Below are 13,461 nucleotides of genomic sequence, written 5' to 3' on the forward strand. Positions count from 1 at the left end.
TGGGCCTTCCGCCTCCTCATCCACCTCTCCTTTCAAGGCGCGGATGATTGGTGTCATGCAAGAGTGTGGATTGTCGATGATCATGCTGGTATTTGAAGTTTCGTCGGAGTCATCGTGTCGACGCACGGTGCTCCGACACCGGGGGCGTGCGGCCACGGCCCCCTTTTAGGTTCGGTAGGGGCGTCTGGGCAGAGCCCCGGCGATCGCCGGCACGGCCGATGAGGCCCTGCGGGGCGGACGATATGAAGCGCTAGGAGTGCGCGCTAACCCAAGAACAGAGGCGCGCACGTTTTTACCCAGGTTCGGGCCACCCGGAGGTGTAAAACCCTACGTCCTGCTTGTCTGAGCTGATATTAATTGCGGATCAAATATTTACAAGTTGCCGGGCAAGCTCCCAGGTTTCCTCTCAGTGGCTAGGTACTCCCCACTGCTCTCTGTTAGCTGTCTACTGGAGCCAACTAAGCTTCTGTTGAGCCAGATTGAGTGAACTTACTGAACTGAGCCAAAGAAAAATGTGGAACCGAACCACCGTCCAACCCCCTGACCTTTGGCATGGGTCCTCCTTTTATACTCAAGGGGATGCCACAGGTGCCACGGTGCATGGGCTACAAGTGTCCAACGGGGAGTCATACAACTCCCCCCGGTGAGCTGGTGGCGTGCATGGGTGCCACCTCCGCTGCTAGGGGCCTAAAACCCTAGGGTAGGATTGGACAACCACTGTTCCTTTGATTGGACGGGTAACTACCCCGGGAAGCACCTGAGCCCAGCGCACCCGGGAACCTCCCCCGGGAAGCAGCTTCCCGGGAGGTGCCCAGGCGAGAATGTTCACCGAAGCCCCACTAGCCCCTTCTGGGCTGGTAGCTTGCCGGGGAGCTCATAGACGCTCCCCGGGACGAGACCTTCCCGAGAACTTGGGAACGGGGCCCACACATCGCGCAGCGGTGGTACCCCGGGTGCCGCTGGTGCGACACATCGGCTTCTTCTCCTATGGATGGGGCACGGATCACCTCGAAGAATGCACCGGGTGGCAGAGGCTCCTCGGAACCTGCCGTTCGGGCCGATCTGTCGGCGAGGTGATTTTCTCCTCGTGGGATGCGTCGCGCCTCCATGCCCAGGAAGTACCGTTCCATCTTGCGAACTTCTTCAATATACTTGTTCATCCTTTCATCAAGGCATTGATATGATTTATCCATTTGGTTTATCACCAGCTGGGAGTCACCTTGGATGAGAAGGCGTCGAACACTCATGGCCTTAGCCAACCGTAGTCCGAGAAGGAGTGCTTCGTACTCCGCCATGCTGTTGGTTGCGTTGAAGTCGAGGTGGGCGGCATACTCCAAGATCTTCCCTTCGGGGCTGACGAGTACGACTCCAGCCCCGGCACCGTTGAGGCGCTTGGAGCCGTCAAACCTCATTATCCAATGCGGTTCGGGGGGCCCGGCCTTGGGTGACGCCTCTTCGGGCGGGGCTTGCGGCGCATGCTACTCGGCCACGAAGTCAACGAGGACCTGGGATTTTATAGTCGTTCTCGCGGTAAGCTCTAGCGAGAAGGGAGCCAGTTCCGTTGCCCATTTGGCGATCCTCCCGGTGGCTTCCTTGTTGTCGAAGACTTCTTTGAGGGGAAACGTCGTCGGCACCATGATGGTGTGGCCCATGAAATAATGACGGAGCTTTTGAGAGGCCATGAGGAGGGCGTACGCGATCTTTTCGATCTGGGTGTATCGACCCTTTGCTCCTCCCAAAGCTTCGCTTACGTAATACACCGGACGTTGCGACCCATTTTCTTCCTTCACAAGGGCTGCACTCACGGCGAACGGAGTCGCGGCGAGGTACAACAGCAAAGGTTCTCCCTGCTTCGGGTTCGTGAGGAGTGGAGGAGTGGACAAATAGGTCTTGGGTTCCTCGAAAGCCTTTTGAGCTTCGCCGGTCCACTCAAAGTTGTTGAGGCCCTTTAGGACTTTGAGAAAAGGAAGACCCTTCTCGACTGATCGGGCGACGAATCGTCCTAATGTCGCCATCCTCCCTGCTAGGCGTTGCACATCTTTGACGTAGCGAGGAGGCTCCATCTCTAGGATGGCCCAGATTTTTTTCGGGTTGGCCTCGATCCCCCGTTGGGAGACGAGGAAACCCAAGAGTTTTCCTCCTCGAACTCTGAACGTGCACTTCTCGGGATTGAGCTTCACGCCCTATTTGCAGAGGTTGTTGAAGGTTTTATTGCAGGTCTTCGGGATGGGTACTCGCCGCTTGACTCTTGATGACGGCGTCATGAACATAGACTTTGGCGTTTCTCCCCAATTGCCCTTTGAGGATAAGGCTGACGAGGCGTTGGAAGGTCGCACCGGCGTTCCTCAAACCAAAAGGCATTCTGCGATAGCAGAAGGTGCCAATGGGAGTGATGAAGCTAGTCTTCTCCTCGTCTTCCTTGGCCATGGGGACTTGGTGATACTCTGAATAGGCGTCCAAGAAGCCTAACCTCTCGCATCCCACCTTGGAGTCGACTAGTTGGTCGATCCGCGGGAGAGGGTAGTCGTTCTTGGGGCATGCCTTGTTCAGGTCGGTGAAGTCGACACACATCCGCCACTTCCCGTTGGCTTTCTTCACCAAGACCGGATTGGCCAACCACTCGGTGTGCCAAACTTCTCGGATGAGTCCGGCCTCGGAGAGCTTTGCAATTTCTTGCTTGATGACCTCGCTTCGCTCCGTGGAGAGTTTCCGAAGTTTTTGCTTCACGGGCGCCTTGTCGGGTATTACGGCGAGCCGATGCTCCATGACGCCGCGTGAGACTCCTCCCATGTCGGAGGGAGACCAAGCAAAAAGGTCAGAGTTCTCCCGGAGTAGGTCGATGAGCTTCTTCTCGAGTTTGATCGAGAGGTCGGCTCCGATCTTCACGATGCGCGTGGCGTCGTTGTCGGAGACGCGTATCTCCTTAAGCTCTCCCTCGGGAAGGGGCTTAGGGATGTAGCATTCCGGGTGATTGGTCTTGGACTCCCCTGTGCCCGAGAGCATGTGGACGCTTTTGGACGCTTCTCCCTTCTCGGCGCACTTAGTCACGTGGCGGTATAGCGTCTTCCTATCGGAGGATTGCTCACCACGGACCGTGATCACGCCTTTTGGGCCTGGGATCTTCATGCAAAGGAAGTTGTGGTGGATGGCAACGCAGAGGCGGTTCAGGGTCGTCCTGCCAAGGATGGCGTTGAAGGAGGCCCCCATGTCCACCACGTCGAAGCGCACTCGGAAGGTCGTGAGGAGCTCAATTTGGCCGAGCGGCTGGATGGACTTGTCTGGGGTGAAGCCGGTCAGGGGGTAAAGCGACGGTTGCAAGGAACCGTTCTTGTATCCTCCTCGCGGCTCCATCATCTTCTTTAGCGTGCTCAGGTACAAGATGTTGGCGGAGCTTCCGCCATCCACAAGTATTTTCTTGAGCTTGCAATTTGAGACGATGGCTGTCACGAAGAGGGCATCGTCGTGTGGGAAGTGTATCCCCTTAGCGTCTTCCTCGGTGAAGGAAATGGGTACACTTGCCCACTTGGGCAGTGTTGTTGGAGTGAAGGTTCCAACGACGTTGACTTCGCGCGCATACTCCTTGCGTTGCCTCTTTGACCCCCGGCCTATGGCGGAGCCCTCGAGTATCACCCCGATATGGTGAGCAGGTTCTTGAAATGTGAAGTTCTCTTCCTTGGGCGCAGGGTCGGCAAGGATGACGTTGGCGGGGCGCGGGGCCTCGGGCGCCTTCTCGTCCTTGCGTCGGGCCTGCATTCGTGCTTGGAACACTTCACGAGCTGCGATGAGGGTATTGCATTCTTCGGTGCTGTGGCTTGCCGAGTTGTGTATGATGCATCTCCCGGCGCCTCCCTCGGCGGGTCGAGGAGGCTTCTTGGGCTGCCAAGTCTTTTGGGACGAGTTTTGCCTTCGACGGCAAAGATGTTTCGAGCTTGATCGCCGGGCGCCTTCTTCCCTCGCCTCCTCTTCCTCTTGGAAGATGGTGCGGATGCCTGGGGCTGATCCGATGCAGGAGTCCCTTCGGGCATGCCGCGTGGCGTGTCCTTCTTGGCGATGTCTCCATCTTCGCCCCGAACGTATTCTTGCAAGATCCGGTAGAGCTCTTCGATCGTCTTTGGCGGGTTTCGACTTAAGCGCGATTCACTTCGCCTTGCATAAGTCCTTGCATGCAAGCATCGATCACGGTCGTTGACGGTGGGTTGGCAATTTGGCTTCTGACCTTTGCAAAGCGATGGAAAAAGCTTCGGAGAGACTCTCCCGACCTTTGTTTCACGAAGTAAAGCTCGTGAGCTTGCACGGATTCCTTGAAATTTCTTGGAAGTTGGTGATAAAGACCTCCTGGAGGCACTCCCACGAATGCACGGAATTTTTCCGCAGGTTATAAAACCAAGTTTGTGCCATCCCGGTGAGCGCGAGCGGGAAAAGGTTGCACATGTCGGTGGGGCCTCCACCCGCTGCTCATATGGCGGTGGAGTAGACGTACAGGAATTGAAGAGGGTTGGACTCTCCGTCGTATGGCCGTATCGTCGGCGGCTTGAACCTTGGCGGGAAAGCCACGTCTTGGATTTCCCGCGTGAGGGGGTTACAAGATGGTCGGCCCTTCTGGTTTTTCCGGCGACGAGATCCTCCTTCGTCGGGGTCGCTCTCATCGCTAGAAGGATCACTCGGAGAGGGATCTCAACGTCTTCTTGGAGGGTCGGAGCGTCGGTGAGGATTTCTTTCACCCCCGACAAGGGCTCCGGACTCCACCACTTGCTCGTTTCCGTGCACGCTGGGATCTCGTTCTCCGCGAGGCACACCTTGAGGCGGAGCTTGGTTGCCACCTTGTTCGGCCCTGGCGGGGGAGCAAGGGGCACTTGCGGGGCACTTGCAAAACGAGGCTGGTTTGGAGCGTGTGCGACTTGGAGAGCACCGTGCGGCGGAAGTCCCCAATATGGGTGGTACCAAGGAGCTCCATGGACGATCGCAGCGAGCGCCAATGGAGGTAGTCCTGGGTTGGAGGGGTCGTAAGCCGGGACTCCTTGGTTTTTCGGCACGGATCCTCTTGACGCCACAATGTTTCCCCTCGTAGGCTCCGAGGGCAAGGTTACTACTGGTTGCAGGGGAGGCGGCACGAAGCCCATTGAACGAGGCATACCGAGTTCCGCGTCCCTTGCGGGGGCGGTAACCGCGGGTAGCTTGCCGACCCTTGCCACCACGTCGGTGAGGACCGAAGGACCGCCTACGACGGTTCCTAGTGCTTTGGCTCCTTCGGGGACGGCCAGGAGCAGGGGTGCGGCCACGACCTCCGTCGTGGTGCCCATGCTTGCGGCGGCGTCCAGATTGGTGAGAATTTCTCCTTCCTCGGGAGCCTCTGAGGCGCTTGCTTTCTTCGTTTGTAACCGTGTAGATTTTGCGGCAAGTTGGACACCTGACGAAGTAGGCTTCGTCAGTGCCATCAAATCTTCAATTGGGGCGAGGGTTCCCCACGGTCGGCGCCACTGTCGTTGTTCTAGAAAACAACAGAAGTATGGGGTGCCAATGCTCGATGGCACAAATGCGAGAATAATATGTAGGGGGTGTACGCCGGCCTTATAGTCAAGATCGCTGTACACTTGGGACAAGTTGACACGTCGATATTATTTGAATAGGTTCGGTCGACCCTGCGGGCACGACTTAGTCCTATGTCAGGAGAGACTTCGAGGGGGTCGTTACCCAAGTGTTTGGCCGAACTTGTCTTCCCAAATCACCTACGGCGAGAGATCTTTAGGGGCCGCCTCGGACTTGGGCCGAACTTGTCTTCCCAAGTAGCGAGGTTGTGATACCCTCGAGACTCTAACCCGATCCCTCTACTTCGAGTCGGAGTCGTACTAGACGGCCCGGAATCTCGAAGCTAGGCTTCCCAAGTCGCGTCCCCGAGGTCGAGTCGAGACTAGGATCGACCCAAGCACTCGAGAGCGGGCTCCTTAGGTTGCTCTAACCCTCTCCCCTTTGATCTTGTTCCAATGGAGAGTGAATGATACATGCCCCATGGAGGGTATTTATAGCGTAGGGTCCATGACAAAAGACCATGGCTACTCTTGAGGGAGAGTGAAAGTAAGGCCAAAGTGGTAAACTCATCTCTACACTTTTGTTGGCCCCTACTCAACCTCCTCTTCTTCTTTGACCATGGCATGAGAGTCTTGACTTGTTGACTCCTTTGACCGGCGCGTAGTTGGCATGGCTGTGACTTGTTGGCAATTTGACCGGTCTTTGCGATTTGTTGATTTGGTCGTCGCCACGTAGGATTAGGGCCCGGCCCATGTAAGGATTTTATTATATTACAACAGAAACGAAGAAAGGTACAAGCCTTTTTTTAATTAAGAGATGATCTATTCAAAAAATGATAAGGCAGTAATTTCTTCACAATACTGGATAGTTTAAAATTAGAATAAAGATATCGGATGACTCTAATTAAAAAACATCTCAACCAACTTGTACATTTTTATAATATTGGTATAGATAAGTGTATTTATTAAGTTATCGTGGTATTTTGGAAGTAAAGTTAAAACTTGATTTTTGAAAACACCAACTTTTGCACCAAAAAGTTATACATAATTCAATTCTAATGTCATTGATATCAGGAGAAAATCACTTGGCTGCTGAAAACTCCGTAAAGACTTGTGTAAAAGATTTTCAAAAAAATACTTCATGTTACAATATAAAATTACCATATCACATAATTTAAAGGGATTTTTTTTGAATCAAAGCTCAAGAGACAAAGACAACAAATTCTCCTGATAGTTTTACTGGACCGGATTTGTATATAATTCCTGCTTCGACCGGATAGAATTACAGAAGAAGCATTTCTTGGTGATTGTTTTCAGCCTGGCGTGCTCTAGGTGCACTGGATATCCGAATGCGTCACACCTGACTCTGACACGATTGCAGCTGGTGACAGAGGAGCCGGACACGGACAGATTTATCTTTGCCACCATCCAAACAAACTCATTTTTCCTATCCCTTTCAGTAAAAAAAAACTAATTTTCCAATTGGCCATTGATTCCGTACAGGAAGCTGACGCAATGTTGAGTTCGTGTTCGTGATGTCTCGTAGGCAATCCTCCTCGGTGATGATTTTCATTCATCTGTTTATCCACTTGTCAATCCCTAAACTTTCCAAGAGAAAGATCTACAGACATACGAATGCACAAACTAATCTACTCCTACAAAATCATACATGCTACAGCTATGATTTGTCAACAGCTAGCTACTCGTAATTGCTAATTAACGTGCCAGCACCAGTTCAAGCTCCGGCCACCAGCCGCCGGAGCGCGAGCCTGGACGCCGCCATATTCCTCCCGGCGACGAACGGGTGCTTGATAAGCTCCGCGACGGACGCTCGCTTCGTGTGATCCTTCCGCAGGCACGCGGCGATGAATCCCCTGAGCTCCGTGGACGCCGCGCCTTCGGGCAGAGCCGGCAGCTCCCCGAAGCAGATGGCGCACATGAGCGCGGCCCAGGTGGGCTTCTGGCCCGCGGGGAGCAGCGGGTAGCGGCCCATGAGGAGCTCCAGGACGGTGACCCCGAGGCCCCAAACGTCGGCGCCGCGGGGGTCGGCGTCCGCGCGCCCCTCCGAGTCGAACCGCTCGGGGCTCATGTACGCCACGGTTCCCTCGTAGGCCGCGGCGCAGCGCTCTCCGCCGGCGCGCGAAGGGAGCACCATGGCGATGCCGAAGTCGGCGACCTTGACCCCGCCCGCGCCGCTGACGAGGAGGTTCGCCGGCTTGATGTCCCGGTGCACGACGCGGCGCGCGTGGAGGTGGGCCAGGCCGGCCAAGGCCTGCGCCGCGACCTCGGCCAGCGCCGCCTCCGGGAAGAACACGGACACCCCGACCCCGCGGCGGACGGAGTCGAGCGAGCCGCCGTCCACGAGCTCGAGCAGGAGCGCGGTTTCGCCGGATCCGGACGCGGCAGGGAAGACCGAGTGGCACCGCACGACGTAGGGCGAGTCCGCGGCGCGCCGGAGCACGTCCGCCTCGGCGGCCGCGGCGCCGGGATCCCCCCCGCCGTGCAGCACCTTGAGCGCGTACTGGGCCGAGGTGCGGCGGTGCGCGACCTTGTACACGGTGCCGCCGTTCCCGCGGCCGAGGACCGCGAGCCGCTCGAAGTCCGACGCGCGGAACTCGCCCGACGTCGAAGCCGTGGCTGCCACCGGCGGGTTCGGGCACCTGAAGGAGCACGATGGGAGGTCGAGGGAGATGTGGAGCTGAGGGAGTCGCCTCTGCCTGACCGTGAGAGCCATCTGTGTAACTGTGTTATGCTAAGCCTGATTTACTCGCTCTGATCAGCGCTTCTTAATTTTTGAAACACCTGTGATTAGCACTCGGTGCACGCCTACAGAGCTCCTTAAATACATTGGGGGCAGGGAATGGATGAGTGGCGGCTCATGTATATTCGAAGCTAGGATTAGTTTTATCTCTTGAGCTGATTGTGCTTAGAGAGTGACCTGTAACCGTAAGTTTCTCTCAGGTGTGTACTTACTCTCCCTCTTCACTTCCCTGATTACTATCTTTGGAAAAGGACGTGGTAGTGGTAGTACTTACTTTCTTCAGTATACTTCCTAGTAACAAACTTCAACGAGCGATTCTTCCCACTTCCCTGAACTTGGTGCACCGGAGACGACCTTGAGCGAGCAGCAGGTGAAGTAAGGCTCGTGGCTGAGGTCCATGAAGACCCGACACACGGTGGTAGCATCAGGGATATCTCGGACTCCAAGCACCTGGGGGGGAGTTTTTTCTTCGATTAACACACGTACGGTTACCATTTACCAAGCTCGATGTCTCCGCCGTTACCGTACATTAGAATAAAGTCGCCTTTCTATTAAGAGGAGATCCCCGGATAATGATGAGAAGATACGCGGGCGATTATTTAAAGAGAGATTAGCACGGCGTGTTAGCTTTTTTTGAGAGAGAGCAAGCACGGCGTGTTAGCAGGTGCTGCTTACGTGGCTGGCCCGATCCACAGAGGTGGGTGGGGGGCCGCTAAGCTTTAGTGCAGCGCGAATCAGCGGTCAAGGAAGCCGATCGGGTTCGTGTACGTGCTGCTTGACCTGATTTGTATTAGTACCAGGAACGTTTAATCGTGCGCCGTGTGCCATCAGTCACGACCCGACCCGGACCCTGGATTTAGTTGAAATCGGCGTGTGATTCTTTCAGATCTCTCAAAGGAAAGAAAATATTTGTTCTGCCTGGGAAGATTAAGGCAGTCTGTTTGCGGCAGCTGGGTTTGGAGTTTCTTGTATCTGTATTAGCTTACGTGAGAGCGAACGTCATACTACTTTCTGTTATCGGTTTCAATGATGAAACGGGACTACAAGGAGTCGACGCCCAATATAATTTTCTGAAAATTATCAAAGAGTGCATGGTAATAGAAAGTGTTGGTAAACTTAGAGAGAATCACAAATATATTCACAAATAGGAAGCTAATAAATACTGCATACACTGGAGCAGAAAAAAATCATGTATGCATATAAATATAATAAATGCGTGATATCATGTTATTAATTGTTGCCAAAATTATCTAGGCAACTTGGCTATAAAAACTAGTCAATCTAGACATCTACATTGACCACCACAAGGCAGTTAGAGGGAATCGAAAACAGGAACCCAACCCATATACTCACCAAGAAGCACTAAAGTCTTCCGAAGAAGGATGAGGGCTACGTACATGACGATCGTTGGTCTTGTCCTTTTGGTGCTAGCCTCCGGTATGTATATGTTATACCTTTTTCACGCTAATGTGCATCAACGACAAATTATTTCTACTTTTATAAGTATAACTTATGAGGCATTCTTTGATTTTCTTTTTTCTTTTTGGTAATATCTGAAGATATGGTGGCAACATCATCAACGACAAAGGATGGATATCTTACCTCAACGAACTGCATAGTTAAAACACCGATGCGTTGTGATGAAATCAAGAGATGCGTGGATACGTGCAACTCTCTATCACGTGGGAAGCCTGAGATTAGCTGTGTTGACGGGGAATGCATTTGCAAATTTTGTTGATTATGGAACTATAGCGTGACGCTTATTTCCTCTTCATTGAATTAGTATTGGCAGCCGATGTATTAGGAGTAGCAATACAGTGATCTGTACCAATATTGGCGATCCATGTACTAGCAATGTGTATCAATTGTTCACACCAATAAATGACATAGGAATATCAACGGATCGAACTATTCATGAGGTAATCCATGTGTTTTCAACCAATAAATGAACCTCTCGTTACTTCTTTCCCGCTCATTTTTACCGTCTGTTTCCACTCCTTTGGTTATATGGTTGAGTAACTGACACCAAGGTGATCCACACGCCACGTTCCTATGATCATGGCACCTGCAACGACCAGATTCACACTGGTCCCTGACAACGTGGGTGTCGAGAACTCTAGAGTCCACCTTCTTTAGAAGAAAGCTCGTTTCATCTTCTTGATGCTAGTTTCCTCATAGCTGAACGATCCCTCCACTCGCTTACCACATCCTACATTTAGTTGCAAACCCTCACACCTCGCCGACGCTTGATCCTCCAATAGCTCATCTTGTGTCATCTTGCTCCGCTCACGGTGGCCTAACTCCACCCATATAGCCCTCAACGGTGAGGAGAGTGGCCATGAAAGATGGGACTTGCAGTTGATCCATGCTGCGATATAATGAAATAGGAGTTTGAAGCCCATTGTTGGATATTTAGGCCCGGCCCAATATAATTTCTGAAGATTCTGAAAGAGTACATGGTAATTTAAAATATTGGTAAAATCATAGTGAATCAAAAATTAAGACGCTTGCTTAGAAAAGAAAATCACAAATAGGAAGCTAATAAATACTCGGATTTCAAAAGAAAATCACAGATAGGAAGCTAATAAATACTCGGATTTGAAAAAAAAATCACAAATAGGAAGCTAATAAATACTCGGAGCAGCCAAAAAATGCATATGTATAAATAAGGCCAACAGAAATAATTAATGTGTAGATATCGTGTTATTAATTGCTGCCAAAATGATCTTGGATAGCTTCGCTATAAAAACTTGGTCAATTTAGTAGACCACCGGAAAGTGGAACAGAGGGAATCGCAAACAAGAACACAACCCATGCTCAAGTAACAAGCATACTAACGTCTTGTGAGGAAAGACGAGGGTTACACTACTAAAAAACGATCTATATGCAACGGCACATCAGTAACGGGTCCGGCGCGACCGTTACTGATGAACAACATCAGTGTCGGTCGCGGCCGTGACCGTTATTGATGAACAGAGCGGGGTCTGTCCGTCCCCGCCCAGCTATACATCAGTGGCGGTCGCGCGAGGCGACCGCCACTGATGAACCATCATACCTCGCGAGATACATCAGTGGCGGTCGGTAAAAAGACGACCGCCACTGATGAATCACGCATACCGTTACTGATGTACCCCCTATTATCAGTAACGGTCGCCCAATTCCCGACCACCACTGATGAGTATCGCGGTTTAAATACGAAGAACAGAGCCGCAGCTGGTCGGGTTGCGCGTCGTAACGGACCAGCTGCGGCCCCTTCTTCTCCGGCGACGGCGAAGAGCTGCCCGCGGCGCCATGGCCGTCGGCGAGCCCCCCAGGTAGCCCCTCCTCCCTCTCCCTTCCTCCTCTCTCCCCCCCACGCTGGCGGCCGCCGTCTCCATGGCTGGCGGGCGGCCATGGCCGCCGAGCTCCGATCTTCAACCCCGAAGCTTCCCTCTCCCTCCCGATCTATCTCGCCAGCTTCCAATTTCTCTCAGAAGTTCCCCAATTTCAAAATTTTGAGCTCCGGCCGCCGGCCAAAATGCGGCCTCCTGTCGTCGCCCGGAGCTTCCCTCTCCCTTGCGAGCTCTCTCTCCCTCCCGATCTTTCTCGCCGGCCTCCAATTTCTATTCGAATGTCTCTAATTTAAAAAATTTAGTTAGCTCCGGTTAATTAACACCTTAATCCCCTTGTCAATGATTAGGCAAACTATTTTGCTTTGTTTGTTGTCTTGTGTATTGTGTTGTAGATCGAATGACCGTTCTTGGATGTACGCCAAGGAAAGAATCAATGCTCGTTGGATAACCGAATGGACGGTCTTTTTTGGACTCGCGAAAGGTGATATGGAACGAAAAGGACTTGTGATGATGTGTTGTCCATGTCGCAAATGTGGAAACACATGCATGATGAAGCCTGAAGATGTTCAGATTCACGTGCTGGCATCGGGTTTTGTGAAAGGTTATTCTCGCTGGACTTGTCACGGGGAGGATGCGGTTGATGTCGGTAGCGGTAGCGAACATGATGATGTCCTGCGATATGATCTGGCGAATGATTCCGAGGAAGAAACAAGGGTCGATGAGGAGGCTAATGTGGAAGGTGAAGGGGCTCCACGTGACAGAATTGCTGAAATGCTAGATGAACCGTACCTACGGGAGCAGCTGGAGGACCCTGAAGATGAGGCAGAGTCTGCTCAGTTCAAAAAATTGTTGGAGGACGCAAACACACCCTTGTATGATGGAGCTGGCGAAGAAAACAACGTGGTCGAAGTGACGCTCGAACTTTTGAGGCTGAAGGCAGCATCATGCTGGTCAGACAAGGGCTTCACGGACTTGTTGAGTTACCTTGCTTCGGTTTTTCCATAGCCAAACAAGTTGCCCAAGAGCACATACGAGGCGAAGAAGATTACATGCCCGCTTGAATTAGATTGCGTGAAACATCATTCATGTCCAAACGACTGCATGTTATACATTGGAGAGTACGAGAACCATGAGAGCTGCCACATATGCGGTGCATCGAGATACAAGAAGAAAAACGCAAGAGCTGGCGAAGACTATGGGGAAGAAGTGATGAAGGGCAGGCCGGCAAAGACTGTCTAGTATCTTACGGCAGGTGGCCGAGTTGAGCGTTGAATGCAGAACGTTAAGGACACGAGGTATCTCGTCCATCACGATCCGGCGCAGGCTGCATTCGATCCTGACGGGCACTACCGTGTGGAGGATTCTGGCGTCCTAAGACATCCTGCCGATGGGACTCAGTGGAGGAACTTCGACACGGCATTTCCTGATTTCGGGGCAGAGCCTAGAAACCTGAGGCTCGGTCTCAGCACTGACGGGATAAATCCTTTCGGAAACATGAACAACAAGCACAGCACATGGCCAGTGATCTTGTTTGTCTACAACCTTCCTCCATGGTTAATCATGAAGAGAAAGTACATCCACATATGCATGCTCATACAGGGTCCAAAGCAGCCGGGAGCTGACCTAAATGTGTATCTGCATGAAGTGACCGTACGCGGGTTCGATCTCTGTGCTTTTAGTGCTAGTCCCTGGATCGACTAACCAGCACACACAGTTTCAAGATGTAATATCATAGAACAAAAGTCTCAATATTACAACGCATCATCCAGAATTTAAAAGTACTTACAAGCTCGCATAACCTCATGGGTTAGTTGGAAATAAAACAATTGTTTAACAGCGGAAA

The 13,461-nt window shown here is 52.3% G+C and overlaps 1 protein-coding gene across 1 annotated transcript; it reads right to left on the minus strand.

The window, feature by feature from the left end:
• Positions 1 to 7,063: 7,063 nt before the first annotated feature.
• LOC100832095 (mitogen-activated protein kinase kinase 9) lies at positions 7,064 to 8,504 on the minus strand. Its single transcript, XM_003560606.3, has one exon. The coding sequence runs from the start codon at positions 8,257 to 8,259 to the stop codon at positions 7,261 to 7,263; it is 999 nt and encodes a 332-aa protein (XP_003560654.1). The 5' UTR covers positions 8,260 to 8,504; the 3' UTR covers positions 7,064 to 7,260.
• Positions 8,505 to 13,461: the final 4,957 nt, after the last annotated feature.

The sequence above is a fragment of the Brachypodium distachyon genome, chromosome 1, assembly GCF_000005505.3.
Source record: "Brachypodium distachyon strain Bd21 chromosome 1, Brachypodium_distachyon_v3.0, whole genome shotgun sequence".
Classification (NCBI taxonomy): Eukaryota; Viridiplantae; Streptophyta; class Magnoliopsida; order Poales; family Poaceae; genus Brachypodium; species Brachypodium distachyon.